Genomic DNA, 21637 nt, shown 5'->3' with positions numbered 1-21637 from the left:
ATCACTCTCAACTGCACAGGGACAGATTTTTTTTAAAGGCCTGCTAACCAACTGAAAGCCAGACATCTGAGAGTTTTTGGAGAAAATGGGCCCTGGATGTGGAAAAAGAACAGTGACCCTTCAGATAGGCTGACTAGTTGAGGGGGAAGGGAAAACCTAGATGGCTTAACCTGAGAAGTAGTAAGTGCATTTTGAAGTAAACAGTGGTTGTTCCTGTTACTAACAAAGATAAATCTGGCATTCTAAAACCCAGACTCCCCATAGGCTTTGTAAATCTACAGAAGGCATACCCACCCTAGTGGGTACCAGTTTCCACAAAGATGAAGCAACAAACGAATGCCAACATGAAAGTCAGCCCTGAGCTGAAGTCTCACTTTCTGGTTCTTGCGAGGATGCTTTATTCGTGACCTTGAATGTCTTCCCTGTGATCTTGGCTTTCATGATGAATTGCTGATTTCACCATGGTGTGTGCTGTGTCCAGAATACAATGGGTCTAGTGCTGACTAATTTGATCTTCAAATTTTCAGGTAGGGAGAGCAGAGTTTATGACTGTTATTTTTCAGGGAGGGAGAGAAGAAAGACTCTGGAGATTTCTCCAAGGCCATAAAATTAGTCCCATTCCTAATGCTATTAGGTTCAGCTAAGAAGGATGGTTTTCCCCTTCATGACCTACACTACACCTTAAAGGGCTCAGAGTATGTCATGTAGCTATTTCCTCTGATGAAAACATTCCCACATTCCCGTAAGGTTCAGGAAGTAAGGAAAACCAACAAGACTCAGAGAGCTCCTGAAACTTAGGCGCCTCATGAGGTCCCCCTTCGAAGCGATAAGAGCACTGACTGTGGCCAGGAGAAGAGACTCTCCAGGCAGTTGAGTCACCTGACTGCCAACCCCAGGGATTCAGCCCATGCTGGGTGGTCTTTCCAGGATGCTGCTGACTTTGGCGGCACCCATGCTCCTGCGTGCAACACCCACACTCCTTTAAGTAACCCCAGTAAGTCCACTGGCTCACCAGCTAGACGACGTGGCATTGTTTCTTTGCTGTGTCATTTGTGCCCTATCTCAGGTGGGTAGCTGTTAGTTCACACGTTCCTCAGGAAAAATAGCTCACCGGGGAGGCACGAAGGTGCAAGACTGTAGGAGGACAAGCCCTGAGACAAGCATCCTACACCACTCACTTTCTTCCCCAGCCCCAGCCATGCTTAGGAAGAACAGGTACAGCTCACTGCCTGGAAGTCAAGCTTCTTTTTGACCCTCATCTTGTAGTGCCAGGCAGTGAGCTCTGTTTTGTGTTGAATCTAAAAATAATCTGCTCTGCTCATAACCCTCCAAATCCCATGATCACTATGTACTCAAGACACTCACAATGAAGTACCAGCTGAGTCACAAATATAAAATTTTATGACTTCTCTCTGAATGTCTCCTTTTGCTTGATCTCCTTTCAGCACTGGGAAGGGTATTGTGGATCTAGTGACAGCTCAGGAGTCTACTGGGATGATCTTGCAGACATAAACGGGAGTATGCAGAAATACCTTCTATGCTAGATGTATGCACTCTAATCCAAGGTGCAAGATAGGAATGCCAAGGTGTGGGGCAGTGTTAAAATATAAAAGAAACTGATCGAACCACAGAGAAACTGTGGGCCTCTGAGTGCCCATTAACTAAACTCCTAAAAGCAAACAATGATGTACAACAGTGACTACCCTTAGCCTTGAGAACTTTACTAAACACACCATTGAGTAATTCTGTTTTTAAATTTAATAGTGGGCTGATTTGTTATAGTAAGCAATGGTCATTAAAATGGAAATTAAAGTAATGCAGATGCTCTGACCCCAAGCAGGGAAAGGAAGAAACTGCAGAATGATTATGAATATAATAATCACGACACAAAGGTTGAATCTATGGACAGATACTCAAGACAAAAGTGAGCTCACAGAGATGGGGCTCACATCCTGTTCTTTGGTTTTCTGGACCCAATTTCTGCTGGCCTGTCAGCCACCTCTGTCTCCTGGGAGCCTGGAAAGATCACACAGTTCTGGCTTCATAACAACTTGACAGTCCAGTGTCTTCTCACCCCCTTCACCTGGACCTGTGGTCATCCCCATCTCCATCTTCACTCTCAGCCCCAGTCACACATTTTCCCTTTTCTGGGGCATCTCTTCCAGGAAAAGACTCTAGTGAAGAAGAGTTAAACCAAGCGAAGATGGAAAGTGCAGAAAGATATGGGGCAGAGGCAGGGGCAGGGTTTCATCAGCCTGCCCAATCGATGAAGCGGCACCGTGACGCAGCACCGTGTCACCAATGACTTGGGTTCCAGAGTCTGAAATAGACTGGGCTGCAGCAGAGAGGGGGGAGCCCTATCCCGTCAGGTGCGTAAGTATTTTCACAGTTACAGACACTCTCCTCTGCCTACAGAAGACACAGCTCATGAAGGACCACAGTGCCACAGTGCTCGAGGTAAGATGTTGATGGTGAGGTATCCCCCAGGTTGAGTGTTGAAAGGGGCCTGTCACCCTGGCTCCTGCTCTCCTGTCAGCTCAGAGCTAGCGAGAGTTGAAGGCTAGGGTTCTCTCTGGGGAGCTGAAGGCGGGTGGGGGTGGGGGGAGACAACACTGTTGGCTAGGGTTTTCGTTGGGGAGAGCCCCCCAATGCACAAACTTGCAAAAACAAAGTAACGTTTTTTCTCTTAGAGAAAAATGAATGCCCAGAAAAGACCATCTGGAAGTCTCAGACAATGTTCAGCTTTTACTTATGTTTTCCTGTTGGTTTTGCTTTGTTTTGTTTTCTTCTATTTTAAATAGGATAAAAAGTAACAAGTCCCCTCTTGACGTTTTTTTCATACATGCTTTGATTGGTGGGTCTTGCTCCTCAACTGCTCCCTGCCGGTACAACCATCCTCCTTCCCATTCTTACTCCTCCAGTCCTAGTATTCCATTTTCCAATTTCAAGGCACATGTGTCTGTGCCCTGTCTTGTCTGACTTTGGAAGCTAAGCAAAGCCAGGCCTGCTTAGTACTTGGATAGGAGGCCACCTCAAGCTCTCGATCTGAGAATGAGCAGAGGTTCCCACTGGAAATACACAGGGCTCTTTCAGATACGACAGCCCTTAATCTGGACCATCCAGTTATACCCATCTCTCTGGGATGCCTCTTTGTCTTCCCATTGATAATGGCTACTTCTTCTGATATAGGTCAGATCTCACTTTACAGGCAATAACCCATTCAGTCTTTGCAACCAGGTCCTCTTCAGAGAGCACTGTGTGGCTGTTGGATTGCTTCCATGGACCCATTGCTCAGGGATCCTTGACTCCAGACCCTTTTCAAGGAGACCTTACATAGACACACTCCACATCAGATTCTGCTTTCTCCACATTGGGATCTGGAGCTGAGATATGTCTTGCTCTGCTACAAAAATGAGCCCATGCTGACAGCGCACCAGCTCTGACTCTAGAACTCAGTGGCTGGTGTGTTCCCAGCTTTCTTGGGTGCACTTGAACTGTTGGGGCGTGCCATGCCCTGGATACACAGGGTAGAGAGGAGTCACTGGGACCACCAGCTGGTCCACTCCTGTACCAGTTATGTAAAAGAGCCCATCCATGCATGGCACAGCTTTCAGGTGCTGGCAGGCTTAGCATCGGTCACACAGTGGCAATTCCAGGCTGCTGGATATGGGGTTAATTGGAGAGAAAAGGCAACTGATACACAGTTTCACAAATTAGGAAAGCAAAGCCCAAAGGTGGGAACCACCTTTGTCAAGATCACTCAGATAATGTGTGCTGGAGACTGGAATTAAATCTGGATGGTCTGGCTCAATGTCCCTGTGCTCATCCATATCCTTACCTTGTACTTCGGGGGACAGAGAAGTAAGATGTAAGAACTCTGGTGAACCATGGTTTCATGTGTGTGTATCAGTGTGTGTGTGTGTGTGTGTGTGTGTACATGTGATTGTGTGTGTGTATACATGTGATTGTGTGTGTGCATGTGATTATGTGTGTGTGTGATTGTGTGTGTGTGATTGATTATGGTGTGTGTGACATCAGTGGTTACTGAAGCCCCCTGACTTCCTCTCTACCTTGAAAAGAAAGATAAAAATCCCTTTCACTATTCAGTCAAAACAACTTAGCATGGTTTTGTGAGTAGAGAACATATCTGATACCAGTTCAGATTTGAGTCCTAATAAAGCAAGACACTTGATCATGGGTGCAGCTCCCTGTTACATGCAGGAGATATGGTCTGTGGCAGACATCCTGATCCTCTCTGGCTTTCCACTCTTTCCACTCCCCTTCTATGATGTCCCCTGAGCCTCAGGTATGAGGGTTATGGTAGGTAGATATGTCGTCAAAGTGTGAACACCCTGTTGTCAGACTACAAATTTTCAATGAACTTACTGCACCAAAACTGAGTAGCCTGGGGGGTAGGTGTCACAAAACCAGAATAATGTAAGCATATCAATCACACTCAGATAGAATAAAAATTGCAACAGGAATCCTCAGGCAAATGAACCCTCTTGGATAACACATTCTCAAGAGGAAAAATGTATCCATCATCAAAAATAATGCTTTACCTCTGCCGATGTGAAAAGGACTAATCTTGGCAAACCAGACAGACCCTTCTCCTTAACATCAGGGTAATATCTGTATCTAGCTAAATTCATAGCACACATATTGGACACTGAGCCACCTGCAAAGACAAAATTTAAATGTTAAATTTACAGCATGAAGTCTTAACACCCAAAGAAGCAAATAAACTGGGAAGCATTGGACAGCTAGGACTACCCTAGTCTAACAAAAACTTACTGTGGGAGGTACCCAAACAACCCAAATTTCCCATTTAAATTCTCCTGGATGTCTACAATTTCCGAACTTTTTATTTCAAAAAAGAGGGAAATTTAGGCCTATACTTTTGGCTTAGGACTTTTTCCCCCAAACTAAAACTTTGAGCCTTTGACCCTGAAATTTAGGAGGAGCATCTGAAGTTGTGCTGTCTATATCACCCTGTCTGTCACACTCTCTGTCACCTCGTGGTGAACTTGAAATGGAAACACATGCTCGTCTCCATGTAGAGAGACACTGTAGATTAAACCAAAGTGGTTTTGAAAGCTTCTGAAGAAGCATTGCTGAACCACATAGAGGACTTAAACGTATCTTTGGAAGCTCCCAGCAGCTGAAGCATTCCTTTTTGCTAGTTGAAAGTCTCACGTGTAGACATGTAAGTCCTAAATTGTAGACATCTCATATGTTAAGTATGCATATCATGACTTGGCATTTATGCAAATTTCAATCACACTATGAAAAGGTGTCAGATCCACGGTAAGCCAACTTTTTGGTCATGTGCGTGTCTGCAAGGAGAGGTTCCTCAACTGAATAGATGTCTAGATGCTCCGAGTGGAAGGGTGATGGAGGTCACCAGTGGTACTCACCTGGGTTAAATATTCCATCCCCTTCTTTCCAGCCAACACATTCAATCATTTTCTTCAGAACCGCCTCTTCCACTAACAGAAACACTGGGGACACCTCATACGTATAACTAGACAGATATAAAAAACACTTCACTTCTATGACTAGAGTCAGAACATCCCTTTGAGGTCCCGAGAGAAATGCACAGGGAGAGTTCCATGAAACCCAATGGCTGCCAAGTGGAGGGAGTCTCTGCAGATCTATCCCTTGGAACTGGAGAAGTCTCCATCGGTGATACCATTAGACATGGTTTAACTGTCCATAGCTGGTGGCCTTCTGCCAGCTACTTCAGGAACCTTCAATTCCAGGAGGGGAGAAGAGGGCAGAGTATCGTCTGTCAGCCATGGGAAATGGCCATTTCTTTCTTGGAATACTTAGTATGATGGCTGTTGATACTAACTAAGGAGAAGCTGTTGTCTTGGTAACCATGTTTCTCTGGGTCATTACCGTGAGCACACTATCTATCTCTACATGGGTGCTCTGTGACCCAAACATGGCTTCTTCTGCCACAGTAGCTCTATCTACACAGGTAGAAAGTGTTCCATGAGTCTCTCTCATTGTGTGATGGTTTCGCTGTCCTGATTTCCTGCTCTAGGCCAGCCTAGGTCATCGGAGAGCCTTGCTATGGTGACCTTCTTAGGATCACTTCAGCTGAAGGAGCTATCTTACAGTCACACTCCCTGTGGCTTCCAACCTTAATGTCTGGTCCTTGCAGAGATTTCTCTTGGGTCAGTGGAGACTGTCACTAAGCCTTTATGACAGTCGGACTTGCAACCTTGCCCCTCCCTGCATTCTCTTCCCTTACTCCCTAGTCCCTCATGCTGATCCTATATGCTTAATATATACCTGCCCTTTGAACTCCACCCAGAGTAGCTTCCCAGCTCCAGAGCAGGACCCCAGACTTCATCAGCTACAGTACCTGGTTATGTAATGTGTAAATATCCTCTCTCTCCAGATAACTAAGTGGCTAAATATCCCCAGCCTCCTTTATAATTAGGTGACTACATTAAATTGTATCTAAATAAGTGTATACTCTATCTAATACATAGCCTAAGAAAATGTGTTTAAACTTCTAGTTGTAGAATTTTTTGATAAAAGTATTTTAACATCTGAAGGGAACAGCTTTGGAACAAAAGCAAAAGAACCAAATGCCTACTATGTAGTGCCTGCTGTATGCCAAGCACTCTCTTAAACATAAAATGGGCTACATTTCCAACCTTGATTATTAATCAATACCACACTGTCCTGGACACGTCCTCTCCCATGGTTTCCATACCTATACTCTTGACTTCCCCAACTCCTTCCTCCATCACAGCTGAAACTCTCCCTTCTGATCATTAAAGGCTAGTTATCTTCAAGTTTTGTTCCCAAGGTCCCGAGTCCTGTTCTTTCCTCACTCTCTTTTGCCCTTATGATGTGGCTTTCCACCCTGGCTACTCACTGAAGCCATTAAACCCACACAGCATTTCTTTAGTCTGCTTGGACTCCGAGGGTCCTCCAGGTAATTCCAAGTGGGAGATAGCTTTCAGAATCTCATCCATGCTTACTATTTAACCATTCTTCACCCAGTCTCTTTTTACATTTATATTTTTAAAAATCCCTATCAGAATTCCAGGCTCAGATAGCTCTCAGTTTGGTTGACTATCTCAAGGACCTGGGCTTGCCACTATGACTATGCTGGCTGGTCACCAAGTGCCAGGGATTCGGCTCCCTCCACCTTCTCAGTGCTGGGATTACTAGTGGGTTGGGGGCTCACACTCAGATCCTCATGCTTCCCATCAAGCACTGTGATGATGGAGCCCTACTTTCATGCTTTGTCTTCTAAACCTGTTTTCCCCTGTTCTTTCCACTTCTACTTCAGTCAGAATCCAAACTGCTAGCATCTCTCATTTGGCAAAGAAAATATCTTCTTAGTTTATCCCATCTAGTCTACTCTGATAATTCAGTGTGTTTGTGTGTGTGTGTGTGTGTGTGTGTGTGTGTGTGTGTGTAAGTCAGATGGCACTTTGAGACACCCCAGCTTAAGCCAGGCTAATGGTCCCAGGAGCTTTTGGATCGTCTTGTCCCTGCCTTCCATTTCCCACAGATGTACTGGGTTCTAGACATTTGTGTTACTGCATCTGGCTGCTATGTGAATTCAGAGATTCTGAGCTCAGGTTGTCACGATTACCCATTGAGTCATCTCCCGATCCCTCAGCAAAAAATTTTTGGACAGCAAATGTCACCAAATAATGTTGACTTTCAAGGGCTTCCCATGCTTCACGTGCTCAGCACATTTCTTCTCTTGGTCTTCTTGGCCTGGTTTTCCACTCTAATCCCTGTCACTCTGTCGGCTCCACCCACACTGACCTTTCAACATAGAGCAACATGCTGCCTTCCACCACAGAACCTTTGAACATGCTGCACTCACTGTGGAATTCTGCCTCCCACCACAGGACCTTCATACATGCTGCTGCCACCACTTGGAACGTGTCCCTCTCAATTTCACAACGTTAACTCTTACACATCCTTCTCTTAGCTGTCACCTTCTCTCAGAGACTTTTCTGGGACTAACCAGGAAGCATTCCTCCATTTATATTTATAATATAACACACTTTTCTCTCAAGTATGAATTTGAATTTTACATCCATCCTCATTAAGGCCACTTAGTATGTATCTTTCTTTCACCAGACTTCATCATTTCTAAGGGCAGCATCAAAAGTGTGTGTGTGTGTGTGTGTGTGTGTGTTCATGTGTGTGTGTGTGTGTTCATGTGTGTGTGTGTGTGTATGTATGTGTATGTATGTGTGTGTGTGCGTGCGTGCGTGCGTGCGTGCGTGCGTGTGTGTGTGTGTGTGTGTGTGTGTGTGTGTGTGTGTGAATCAGATGGCAGCCTCCAGCATGGTTCCTTAGGAGCCATCTACTTGTTTGAAGCAGGATCTCCCACTGGTCTAAAGTTCACCAAGTAGGCTAGTCTGGCTAGCCAGGAATCTCAGGGATCCGCCCGTGTCTCCATCCCAGAGCTGGTATTACAAGAGGGTATCAGCATCATACTTGGGTTCTGGGTGTCTTCATGTTTGTGAGGCAAGCACTTTCCCAAGTGAGTCATCTCCTTGGCCCAAGGCTTGTTTTTATCCTGTCTCTAATATTTAGCATAGACATGGCTTCTTATGCAGGAGTTATTGGAGAGTTGCTTAACCAGGTCTCGCCTCTGTTTGATTGATAGGTATGCCTGGCATTATCTCACAGCTCCACCTGTCAAAAACACCTCTCCAATATGGCTTGGAGTCCAAGGACTATGACATTTCTAATGGTTACACTGCCAAACAAATCATTCCAGTGAAATTTACCAAACAAACTTTCACAGAGTTAACACCCATCTCTAAGCTCCAGTCACATGGCACTTACATGCTTGGATTCAGTGCTTCTGTTATGATCCGGGCTGCCAAGGAGTAGTAGTCGAGGCCAGCGTACAACTGGTTGAAAAATCTTGGATGGTCTGTAAATGGAAAACAAAACACTCACGTACACAGCAATGAAGCACCAATCGCTCTTCCAGACTAGGAGAGCAGCTAGCCACATAAAGGTCAGCACAGTGTGGTTCCACCCAAAGGCCACTCAGAATCAGCATAGACATCTGTAGAACAGAGGTAAGCTTTTGGCGCCTCAAGGAGGGGCTTTTCAACTGGGCAGGGGCACAGGGCCCTCTGGGTTCTACAAATGGTCTGAGCCTCCTCTGCTATAAGCTGAATGAGTCATGTTTGTGCACTGTATTAGATTTCAGTCTTCAAAATAATCAGCACGTATACAAGGGCAAGTGCTGAAGTTCCTTCTCTGTGTGTGCATTTGTGTACATATTCGTGTGTGTGTGTGTGTGTGTGTGTGTGTGTGTGAGTGTGTGTGTACGTGCTTATACAGGTCAGAGGTTGGTGGAAGGTGTCTTTCTTAGCTTTTCTTCACCTTTGTTTTAAGAAGGAGTCTCTCATTCAACCTCAAGCTTGCCCACTTAGCTAGACTGGCTGGCAAGTGGGGCCACCTCACCCACCCATCTCTGTCTCCCCAGAGCTGGGGTTACAGGTGTGAAAAGCCTCACCTGGCTTTTTAGCCTGGGATCCAGGAGGGCTGAACTCCTGTGTCCAAGCAAGCAATCAAAGGCACCGCATCCCCACCCATGAGGTGCTTTGGCGTAACTCTTTCTCCAAGACAAGGTTTCTCAGTGAACTGAGAGGCTGAGAGAGCCTGCTCTCTTCTGCCATCTACCTCCACCCAAGCCCTTGAGAAACAGGTCTTAGCATAGTCCCTCCAAGTGTCACAGCCTCTACTGTGGCCTACAGTGGCAGTCCAGGAGTGGCCTTTCTGCTCCTCCTGCTGCACAGCTTGTCTGTCACGAAGCAGATGGGGTACCAGCTGTGACTCGTCACTCAGTTCAGACACTTCAGAATTCAACCTACTTCAAAAGCCATCGCCTTTAAAACTCCATCATGGAGTAAGAACTTCCTGTCTGGTCTTTCTCTCCCCCCACCCCCTCCTCCCTCTCTCCCCATCTCTCTCCTCATTGAAAAGGTCTCATAAAAGTCCCCAGCTTTTAAAACTCCATCATGGAGTAAGAACTCCTGTCTGGTCTTTCTCTCCCCCCACCCCCTCCTCCCTCTCTCCCCATCTCTCTCCTCATTTAAAAGGTCTCACTAAGTCCCCAGCTTTCCAAGTGTGAATATTCACACCAAATACCAGGCTAACTGGCTTGACATTCTTAGGCATAAGAAACACAGCATGACAAAAAAGCGCAAAGACAGAGGGCCTTTCTAATTCAGAATGTGTGGGAAACTGGTTTGGTTATAGAATTTAATGTTTTTTTTCCCTCTCTCTTTCAACCATGGGTTCAATAAAGAAGAAAACCCAAATCGAAGCAAATGCCTCTTCAATTAAAGCATGGAAAACTCCCTCTGATCCGGCAGAGACAACTAGGCATCGCTACAAGTAATTTTAATGGGATTTTTAAAAGTTCTGTGTTAATTTATGATTGATTTCCATGGTAACATTATGGAAAATACATAGCAAACTGAAAGCAATCTACTGCAGTAAATGTCGCTCTAGACGTCTGACAGGAGCTATAATAATGAAGTAGGCATCCCTGCTTAGGAAATTCTGAGTTTTAGATATATGCACCAGGCTTTCCCAAGGGAACTTAATCCAATTATTTTTAGCCAGGATTTTATGGCTTTCTTTTCACTAAATTTAGTCCAATGTCAGAATTCACAGAGCATAATGCCTGTGAAGATTAAGACACCAGATTACCTTCTCAGTGCAGGAAAATGTGTGTATTTTAGAAAGTCAGCCCCCCTCCCCCCACTTTGAAACTGTAGGGAAAAGGGTCCAGCCAAAGAAACACACCCTGAGCAGAGCCAAAGAAACACACTTTGGCCCTGCAACCAGAAACAAAGAAATGCACCCTAACCCTGAAACCGGTGCCAAGGAAACACACTTTGTCCCTGGAATCAGAGCCAGTGAAAGAAACACACCCTGGCCCTAAAACTAGAGCCAAAAGGCTAAAAAGGACCAGAGAAAGAAACACACTTTGGCCCTGAAACCAGAGCCAAATCTGACCCTAACCCTGTGCAGAAAACTAACCAATCCATCCCCCTCAGAATCCCTATATAAACACTGTTTCTGTTCAGCTTGTGGCTGTTCATGCTGCCTGACTGTCCTCTACCACTGTGGCAGATAACAAACACTCTCCTGGATTCTTCCCTCCCAATAAATCTCTTGAATGAGGTTTGGATGAGACCTTTTACAGGAGCAGAGACTACCCTGGGTAGAGCAGAGCATAGTAGGACTGTAACACTTTTCGCTTGGGTAAACCTTCTCCTGGCGAAATGAAATTGTTATACTCTCTGTAACAGCTTCACCAGGGAAACCCTCTCCTGCCGGAGCAGAGCTAATACACTAAAGAAGCCTTTCCCTGAAGCAAGGCTGTAAGCTGCTATGCTTACTGTGACCTGTAGTATTCCTTGGCTCCCGAGTGCCAGATACCTTTCCATCCAAGCTGTAACACTCAGTGTTCCTTGGCTCCCTAATACCATAATCCATCCCTGTCCATCCCATTCAATCCATCCAAATGCTTACAGAAACATCTTCATTTGTCCTGTGGCAACAATCAGGCTAATGACAAAATGCCACTGTTTACCGAGAGTCAGAATAGTAATAGCATCCACGTGAAATCATACCAAAGCCCAACATTTACTGGGTTTCCTTTTACTATTACCTTTTTTTTTTAGTTTTTGAGAATGAGTCTCAAGCAGACCAGGCTGACCTTGAACTCACTATGTAGCTGAGGAAGACCTTGAGCTTCTGATCCTCCTGCTTCGGTCTGAGTGCTAGGATTACAGGTGTGCATCACAATGCCTGCTTTATGCGATGCTGGGAAGAATCCAAGGCCTTGTGCATGCTGGGCAAGCAAGCACTTTACTAACAGAACTATATCCACAACCATCATATTTTTCTGATATCATCCTAAAGGTTTTTTACCTTTTATTTTGATTTTGCCAGATTGGATCAAATGAGTTGGTAAGTAGTAGTTGCCAAGAATAAACCAACATCTAAATAAATCTATATTTTTGGACCTTTCCTTTTCTTTCTTTTCTCCTCCTCCTCCTTCTTTTTGCATACCCTGGGCCACAGGAAAAAAATTAGAGTCCTGTAACATAGTCATATAATCACAATAACTTGCCAGTTTAATAACTAGTCATAGGCACTTCAGTATACAATCTTGGTTACAAATGGAGGAGGGAGATTGACGAGGGAAGGTTGGTGTTTGCAGGGCTCTGACATTTACAGATGCCATGACAGGTTTTTTGGCCTTGAAAACAAAGCTGCATTAGGGATTAGAGGGACCCAAGTAGAAATCTACATCAAAGCCATGATTCTTCTGACCCAGGTTTCTTGTTCCTTAGACACTGACATCATCATTTTTACTAAGAGGCCACCATCAGGGATAGGTCATGGGCATGACAAGGCCTTACTGGTTTTGACGCTGAAGTGGATGACATCTTGGCAGAGTTTCAGCAGCTTGTCCTGTGTCTCTCCTGTGTCTCTCATCTCCAGATCAAGGAGCTGCCTCAGTTGCTCAGGGGGCTGCCACTCACACACCTGGAGATTGAGTGACAGCTCATAGTTAACTAGACTCCCAGTAGACTCCAGGATGGGGATATTGGAGGAGACAGGACTCTGCCCCCAGGTAGCTCCAAAGAATCAGAAGACATGGGGATGTAAACCCGCTGAGGCTGCAAGCCATCTCGAAAGGGATTGTGAGAGCAGTGTGGATCCAGCTGGGACCAGAGAGGGCCATTCAGATTCCCTAGGAGAACCAGCATCAGACTGATGACACACGGAAGAACAGAGTGAGCCGGGCTGAGCGCAGGGATGAGTCACAGAGTGCTCTAGGTGAAATCATGGGATGGAAGGTGAGGCCATCTGCACTAAGATGTCATGCAAGCATGCTGCAACTACAGCAGAATCAGAAGGAAGAAAAAGGCAGCCAGCAATGTAAGTGGACACTGACTATTCCCTGAGCTCACTCTCTTCCTTCCCCACTCGGTCTGTCAGCCCAGCTGCCAGAGTGGGCCTCTCTCCCTCAAGCCATTACTGTATTTTTCTGTGCAAATACCTTCACCGACTCACCATTGTCATCAAGGTCAAAGTCGAAGTAATTATGCAGTCAAATGCTCTACCGATGAGCAATACCACCTCAAAGTAGAAGTAGCTATGAAGACACAAATCCATTCTACTTGGGCAGCTCCTATGCCTGCATTTCTTCGCTGGCACTCCTACCCCCTGGGTTACTTGCCTCCTTCTTTGGGCATACCAGGTTTGCACATACTGCTGGGGCCTCCACACGCTTCTTCCTTTGCCTGGGATGTGTCTCTCTCACTGGCTTCTCTTCATAGTGAACTCCCTCACTTTTTGTGTCTTTGCTGACATGTTCCAATTATTTCTCAACGACAATTCTGTCTCTTAACGTTCCCACCCGACCACGACCCAGTCACTATCACTCTCCCTAACTTCTTCTACTCTTTTATTTTCGGTAGCAGGTATCACCAAGATAGTCACTCATCTGTTACGGTCTCCATAGTCTCCACAGGGGCAGCGGCATTGGCTGGTTCATCCATGGAGCCTGCTCATCACTGCCTCACGGCTCCTCATAAAGATGGATCAGGACACCAGTCTGATGATGGTGATGGGGTCACGGAAGGGTGTGTTTAGGAGAAGATGGGGAGGATGAGGCTTATGTGTGTTTACTCTAACATGCTCAATGGAGACACGTGGAGCAAATGAATGAGTAAACAGAGAGAGAAATCCGCATCAAGGTGGGCTTCATAAAACTCCTGGGAAGGATCAGGGGCATAATTCTAGGCTTCCTGGGATGATGTAAGTGGGGGGGGGCAGGTGCTCAAAGCTCTGAAAGAAGCTACAGGGATCCTTAGAGAACACTGGCACTTAAGGAACAGCATGGGTGACCTCTGACTGGGAGAACGCTTACAAGAGGAGAAGGCAGACCTTCTAGGAGAGCACAGAGGGGCCCAAGCCAAGAAAAAAGAGCGTTAAAAGAAGGGTCTGCTGCTAAATGATGCTGAGAAGCCAAATTAAAGAGCAACAAGCCCTCCTGGGATTCATCACCATGGAGGTGTTCTTGGCACCAGCATGTGACTGGAGAGGTGGGTGTGGAGGAGAGATCTTGATGGAGTGAAGAGGTAGGAGGTGAAAAAGCTGAGGGAGGAACTGCAGACATCTTTTAAAATCTTGGTGGTAGAGGGGAGGAGAGGCTGAGAGATCAGGGAATGCAAGGAGTGGGGGGGGGAGGACAGGGAGATGGGAAGCAGAGGAAGTAGCAAGATGTGTGAGAGGTGTGAAATTCAACTCCCATAGAGCCTCCCTGTCAGACAGAGGTGAGTCGAGCATGCCAGAGACCGCCCACAGGAGTGTCCATGGGCGCACACAGCTACACACATGAGTCTCAAGGGAACTTTGACCAGGGAAAACTGTCTCAGAAGCTGCTATGACAGGAATCCATCCGCATGATCTCCTGGGCCCAGGAGCTATAGAGTCAGCAAGAGCAATTGACGGCAGGAACTAGGGGCTGGGATGGGCAGACTATAGGGACCACAAGGGGACCTGGGGGAATATGGAATTGATCTGGATCTTTGTGTGTGTGTGTGTGTGTGTGTGTGTGTGTGTGTGTGACAGTACATGTGTGCACATGAGTATTCAGAAATCTACAAGCTTGGGTCATCATTCCTTCTGAGCTGCCTCCTCTTACCGCCTGAGTTAAGTTCTCTTGCTGGCCTGGAACTTGCTAATTAGACTAGAAAAGGGCTCCAGGCAGCTTCCCATGTCTGCCTTCCCAGTGCTGTGATTACAAGCACGAACCTCCATGTCATATTCTAAAATACAGATCCTTGGACGGATCTTGGGTTCCTCATGCTTGCATAGCAAGTACTTTACTGACCTCACTATTGCCCTGGCTCTCCTCACCAACCTCTCCCTGCCACCTTGCCACCTTTTGGAGACAGGATCTCTTATGGTCCAAGCTGTCCTTGAACTTGTTATGTAGATGAAGACAACCTTGAACTCCTGATCCTCCAGCTCCCAAGTGGTGAGATTATATATTCTGTACTGTTATGATGGACACAAAGCAAAGCAAAAGGGATATGTTTTGTTGAATATAAGCTTCAATGCCCGTTTCTGGAAAGTGGCTAGGAATGAACATCTACCTGTGAGGTCATTAAGAATGTGGCATGCCACCGCAGGCCATCTTAACAGTGTCTTGATGGTTCTCAGTAAGAATAAGATAGTGTCTGAAAAACTTCATTTGGTGGCCCCAACCCCAGATAGCTTGTTCTCACTCCAGATGGACAGAGAGCTTTCCTATCTGCCACATCAGCCACCTTGGGAATCTTCGCTGAGTCCCTTCACTGGGAGTCCTATGCCCCCTTCCCACCTAATTTCCCATGAGTCTTTTTTGTCAGCTCTCCTTTCCGGTCTCTTCCACAAGAGGAATGAATACCTTGCTCGTCTTACCCTTCTGCCAGTGTGTTTTCCAGCTTGTTTTTTTACATTGTCCTTAGCCACAAAAGCAACTTCTCTCCGCTTCCTAAACTAATTTAACCTTTACTCTCTGCTCCCAATGGGTCAGCTCCTCTGTGATCTTTTGAGAAGTTTTCCCCAAACTTACAGCATTCCCTGCACTCTCACAGGGACTGCCCTATTCACTTTACAAATGAAAATGTACCCTTCTTGTTGGATTGTAAATTCAGTTTGAAACTGGCCCTTTGTCTTATGTTTCTTTATTTCCTCAAGGGCTCAATTTAATGCCTTTCAAGTAGCTAGCATTCAGTTAATATTTAATTACTGATAAGAAAAAAAAGCCTAGCTTCAAAAAAAAAGGTACAAACTCAGCCAGACATGGTGCCTCACACCTATAATTCCAGCACTCAAGAGGCTGAGAGAAGACAGAACAAATTGAGGCCAGCCTGGGATGGGTAGATCATATTTCAAAAACAAAAACAAATCAAATCAGTCAAGATTCCAGTACAGATTGGGGAGGGGCTCTTGAGACTCTAGTACTAGCTGAGGAAACTTGGCAGCTGATATATATGAAGGAGACCAGTTCTTTCCATGGGTGAGCATCCTGATAGGCTGCCTGTGCTCCAGCGGGTGGCCAGCCCTACAGGCAGGAGCATAGGGCAGCACAAATTAGAGTAATTGGGTTCTGAAAAGAAATGAGGAAGGGGGAAGAGAAGGATGGTGATGACATGATACTGGGAGGGGTGTGGTCGGGCAATCTGGACGGAGCTGGAGGGAACAGCGAGGATGGATATGATCAGAATGTCTTGCAGAGGGGCTGGGGAAATGGTTCCCTGCTTGGTAGCACTAGCTACTCTTCCAGAGGACCTGGGTTTGATTTCTAGCACTCACAAGGCAGTTCACAGCCGTCTGTAACTTCAGTTCCAGGGATCTGGCACACCCTTCTGGAGTACATGCGCATGGTACACATTTGTACAAGTAGGCAAACACTTTATACATGTACATTGCATACATGCATGAAAGTCACAACGAATAGATATATTTTAAAAGCATAAAAATAACAAAAACAAAAACTTGCTCCTGAGCAAACAAGATTTCAAGTATTTCAGAGAAATGCAGACAAGTCTGATATTAAATTATAAATACATGAATGGATAAAAGCTGCCACAATCAATTTTGTCCTGAGCATGGCTATTCTGTTCATGTTCAGAGATCATGACAAAGGAGTCTATTAGCTTTCTAATTAGTGGCCAACATTTCAGAATGAATACCACCACCTTCAAATTCAGCTGTAAATGGCATTTATTTGCTGCTAATGTAATTGGGGAAACCTGTCCTATGTGTTCACTTGTTGCTAATTCAATTGGAACAGGAGAAGTGGCTGGGGTGGTAAAAGGCAATTTAGCAGTTGCTAGAGGTTCCTGGGAGGTGAAGTCAGGAACACGGACACTGAAGCCCTTCCACCTGAATTTAGTCCCAGCCGACATGTACTAGCATGTGATACGTGTGCTAGCATGTAATATGGTTGAGATACATGACCCCATGTGCCTCACTTTCTCTCTCCTTTCTAAACTGGGAATAATAACATGTCTACTGTTTAGGGCTCATGTAATGATAGTGTGTGTGTGTGTGTGTGTGTGTGTGTCTGTATACACACACAGATATATATATACATATATATACAGAGATATATATAAACAGGTCTGTGTGTCTATATTTGTTTATGTCTGTATGTGTGTGTGTCTATGTTTGTTTGTGTGTGTGTGTCTTTATGAGAGTAAATATAGGTCTGTGTGTCTATGTTTGTGTGTGTGTGTGTCTGTCTCTGTGTGTGTGTCTGTTTGTTTGTGTCTGTGTCTGTCTGTCTCTGTATGTCTATGTGTCTGTCTCTGTGTGTGTGTCTGTGTGTATGTGTCTGTATGTCTATGTGTCTGTCTCTGTGTGTGTGTCTGTGTGTCTGTGTCTGTCTGTCTATGTGTCTATATCTGTGTGTGCTCCTTGTGACAACATATGTGTGTAGCTGTATACTCACATGCTTGCCTGTGCGAGTGAGGGCCAGAGGACAACCTTTCTGTCATTCTCTAGAAGACCTCATCAGTTTTTCTAATTTTTTTGTCATTTATTTTTTGAGACAGAGTTTACCATTGGCCTAGAGATTCCCCAAGAAGGCTTGAGTGGCTGGCTAGTGAGTCCCAGAAATTTGACTGTTTCAACCTCCACTGGCTGATATCAAGATCATGCACCACACCGAGCTTCTGTATGTGGATCAAATTCAGACGCTGATACATGGCAAGTTCTTGTGAAATGAGTTAACTCCCAATCCTATCACGAAGGCATCATATCTGCAGTGTGTGTGTGGCCCGGGGCTGAGGGTGGTACTCGACACACAATACCTACTCCCTAGAGTGGATGGCCAGGGTCTGATGGTGGGACTTAGCACATAGCACCTACTCCCTACAGTAGATAGCCTGTGTCTGAGGGTGATACTTAGCAAACAGCAACTACTCCCTAGAGTGGATGGCCAGGGCCTGAGGGTGGTACTCAGTACACAGTACCTACTCCCTAGAGTGGATGGCCAGGGCCTGAGGGTGGTACTCAGTACACAGTACCTACTCCCTACAGTAGATGGCCAGGGCCTGAGGGTGGTACTCAGTACACAGTACCTACTCCCTACAGTAGATGGCCAGGGCCTGAGGGTGGTACTCAGTACACAGTACCTACTCCCTACAGTAGATGGCCAGGGCCTGAGGGTGGTACTCAGTACACAGTACCTACTCCCTAGAGTGGATGGCACTGGTGGCAAGTCTAAGCTTTACCTGAGACTGAATCTGAGCTTGTCGTTTAACCCTAGACCACAATGGGCAGCACACAGGAGTCGGATTCCGCGTGATCTCTAGTGTGGGCTCCGGAAAGTATCTGAGAGATTAATCGGTAGACAGTCTTCAGTTTTCACAACCTCTGTGGCATCCCACGTGATCTCCACCAGTGGGACAAAGAGCCACACTGGGAAAGGGAAGGCACACTCTGGAGGCAGAGCCCTATAATCCGGGCATCCGACAGGGCGGGGCTTCCTCCTGCGTTTCCTGCCTGGCTCAGCAAGCCCTGCCACCCAGCAAGTAAAAACTGACAGGGAGAGACAGTTTGTCAGGATAGCTGATGGGTCATGGAGGCCAGGAAGGGAAGTGGCCACACCTGTGACAGACCCGAGACGAAGATCTAGAGAGATAAAAGTGTGGACACTGCCCCTTATATTCAATCATACAAATATGGTTAACATACCTGGGGTTTAACCCAGTTTAACCCCCTCATGTGTGTCCCTGTGTGTGTAAAGGAGGACATGTGTGTGTCCCACATGCGGAGGTCAAAGGAGACCCTCAAATGTCTGTCCTTATCTCCCTCCCTGTTGGAGGATCTCTGCACACCCCAGGCTGGATGCCCTGTGGCTCCCATGTATCTTGTTTCTGCCTCCCTCCTTCCTGCAGGAACACTAGGACATCAGATGTTTGCCACGGTGCCCCGCTTCCCTCGGGAGGCCCTGGGCTCCCGAACTGAGGGCCTCACCCTTGCACAGCTAGTGCCTTCCCCAGTGGGCCATCCCCCAGCCCCTGCTCCTGGGACCTCCTATGTGTTTTCTCTTTACCTTTTCACTGACGTCCGTAGCTTTCAGAACCACCTCTTCCATCACTAGCCTACAGGCTTCTTCAACAAATTTTTCTCCTGCTTTCACATCGGTTTGTGGTCCATTGAGTACAACCCCATCCACAAGGACAGGGCTCTTCTTACTAGAGGTCATCTCCTTCTGGACAGTACCTCCTAGGAGGGCACAAACAGGACGGACTTGAGAGCTCACACCACGACACACAGATAAAGAAACAGGACAGAGCTGAGACCCCACAAGTGGCGTACTTTCGTTTGTAAGTTTGTTTTCAGCTCTCCCATTGTATGCTGAGCTCTCCCATAAGTCTGCATTGTATGCTGGGCACATTCCCCCTCAGAGCCCCTGCCCCTCCTTGCCTGCCCCTCCCCCACTGCCGTCAGTCCTCCCTGTCACGTGTATATGTCTTCTTTCCACAGATGAAGGTACCATGTGGGGTGTCAATGCATGCTCACAGTGGCTCACATCAGGGAGTCCCCCAGAGCTCATGATACACAGGATAGGTGGAGCCATCTTACTGTGTGTACCCCTCCGAGCTGGTCTTTGCTGGCCCATGGAGCAGAGAGCCAACCCTTCAGGACTATGTCAAGTCTGGCTCCAAAACGCTGGCCCCGTGTCCAGTGCCCATGCTGAATGGCGAAGCTCAAATACAGTGCTGTCTGCAGCAGGGGATACCTTACAGAACATCAGCTCTCAAAGACAGTGAGATGCTTGGCTACATCCCCACGGGGTATAAATACGTCCCTTCCTTAGACGGATCCCTGCTCCCACCAGCAGAGTAGGAGTGGAGACAGGGAGTTGGCCACTTGGAGAGAGGGGAAACTGTGCTTCAATCCCCACCTGGAGTTCATTCTGTGCTGTGAGCCTCCTCTGGGGTTTTGTTTGTTTACTTGCTTGTTTGTTTTGAGACAGATCTCATGTAGCCCAGGTTGGCCTTAAACTTGCTATGCAGCCGAGGGTAACTTTGAACTATTGATCCTCCTGCCTCTGCCTTCTGGTACTGGGACTGGAGGTGCGTGCCACCATGAAATGGTTGATGCTGGAGAGAGATGCAAGCCAGGGCTCCGCGCATGCTATGACAGCCATTCAACCAACTTAGCCGTGTGCCCAGTCCTCATCCCTCAGCATGTGAGGCGTGTATTTGTTCAGCCTTTCAGAACCTGCTCCACTCAGCAGGGAAACCACGTAACGGGCACATGCCTCCCCCCCCCCCATGTAAACTCAGCACCCTTGGCCCTAGGCAGCAATGTTGTGCAGGGGTAAAGAAAAAGGCGCCGAGCCGCATGCATTGTTTTCCCAAGAAAGCAAAAATGCACTTTGAAATCGGCATACCAAATAGAATTTTACAAAAACCCATCTCATATTTGATGTCTCTGAATAAGAGATGGGGCCTGAAGGGTCATCCAGGCGTCTTGAAGAAAGTAAACCGTGAAATCTTCAAAGGCAGGGAACCAGCCAGGCTGGCTGAGCTAGCCACCAGCTCCATCAAGGACAGGCTCCATCAGCAGGCCTCTCTAAATGGAAGTGCCCCCATCCTTCCGGGGAAGGCTGCTCCTGGACTGCTCTCCCAGGGCCTACATTTCAAAGTCTTCTGGAAAGAAACTTTTTTTGCGTGTTTTGCTCAGTATATGGGAGTGCCATGGGGCCATCACTTCCCAAGACATATTATCAAACACAGGCGAGATGACCCGTATAAGCCGGACATGCTGGTTCATGCACTTGGGAAACGGAGGCAGAGGGATTTTTAGGAATTTGAGGCTAACTCATGAGTTCCCAACCAGCTAGGACTACAGGATGAGATTATGTATTGAGGGAAGCAAAAACAGAAGGATGGAGGGAGGGAAGGAGGAGAGAGGAAAGGGTTCATTTGGCTTAAACTTCCAGGTCACTGTTCATCACTGAAGGAAGTCAGAGCAGGAACTCACACAGGGCGGGAACTTAGAGGCAGGAGCTGATGTAGAAGCCAAAGAGAGGTGCTGCTTGCTGGCTGCTCCCCATGGCTTGCTTAGCCTGTTTTTGTTTGTTTGTTTGTTTGTTTGAGACTGGGTTTCTCTGTGTAGCCCTGGCTGTCCTAGCACTGTAGAACAGCCTGGCCTTGTCACAGAGATCTACCTGCCTCTGCCTCTGCCTCCCAGGTGCTGGGGTTAAAGGTGTGCACCACCACTTAAGGCCTATTTGTTTTTATTTTATGCAGATGGGTATTTTGCCTGCATGTATGTCTGTGCATGCAGTGCCCAAGGAAGCCAGAAGAGGGTGCCAGGTCCCCTGGGAGTGGCGTTACAAACGGTTGTGAGCTGCCCTGCAGTGCTGAGAAGTGAACTCAGATTCTCTGCAAGAGCAACAGCTGCTCTTAAGGACGAGCCCTCTCTAGCCTCTAGCCCCCATCATCCTCAAGGAAGAAGGAAACACACAAACATGTCGTCATTCACCTTCATTTTACCTCAGAAGACCTGGTTTAAAGAACTCTGC

The 21637-nt window shown here is 46.7% G+C and overlaps 1 protein-coding gene across 2 annotated transcripts in view; it reads right to left on the bottom strand.

Annotated features, from left to right (window-relative positions):
• The window catches only part of Gadl1 (glutamate decarboxylase like 1), a 186943-nt gene that overhangs the window by 124946 nt on the left and 40360 nt on the right, over positions 1 to 21637 (bottom strand). For both annotated transcript variants that reach the window (XM_040740152.1, XM_021230088.2), the window contains exons 2-6: positions 19154 to 19326; positions 12453 to 12579; positions 8842 to 8932; positions 5418 to 5524; positions 4563 to 4678 (exon numbers count right to left, since the gene is read on the bottom strand). In XM_040740152.1, the coding sequence (XP_040596086.1) occupies positions 4563 to 4678; positions 5418 to 5524; positions 8842 to 8932; positions 12453 to 12579; positions 19154 to 19306 (594 nt within the window). In that variant the 5' untranslated portion in view covers positions 19307 to 19326. The remainder of the gene's footprint in view (positions 1 to 4562; positions 4679 to 5417; positions 5525 to 8841; positions 8933 to 12452; positions 12580 to 19153; positions 19327 to 21637) is intronic.

Source organism: Mesocricetus auratus, unplaced genomic scaffold (assembly GCF_017639785.1).
Source record: "Mesocricetus auratus isolate SY011 unplaced genomic scaffold, BCM_Maur_2.0 Super-Scaffold_100691, whole genome shotgun sequence".
NCBI lineage: Eukaryota > Metazoa > Chordata > Mammalia > Rodentia > Cricetidae > Mesocricetus > Mesocricetus auratus.
This window is presented reverse-complemented; position numbering and strand designations above follow the sequence as displayed.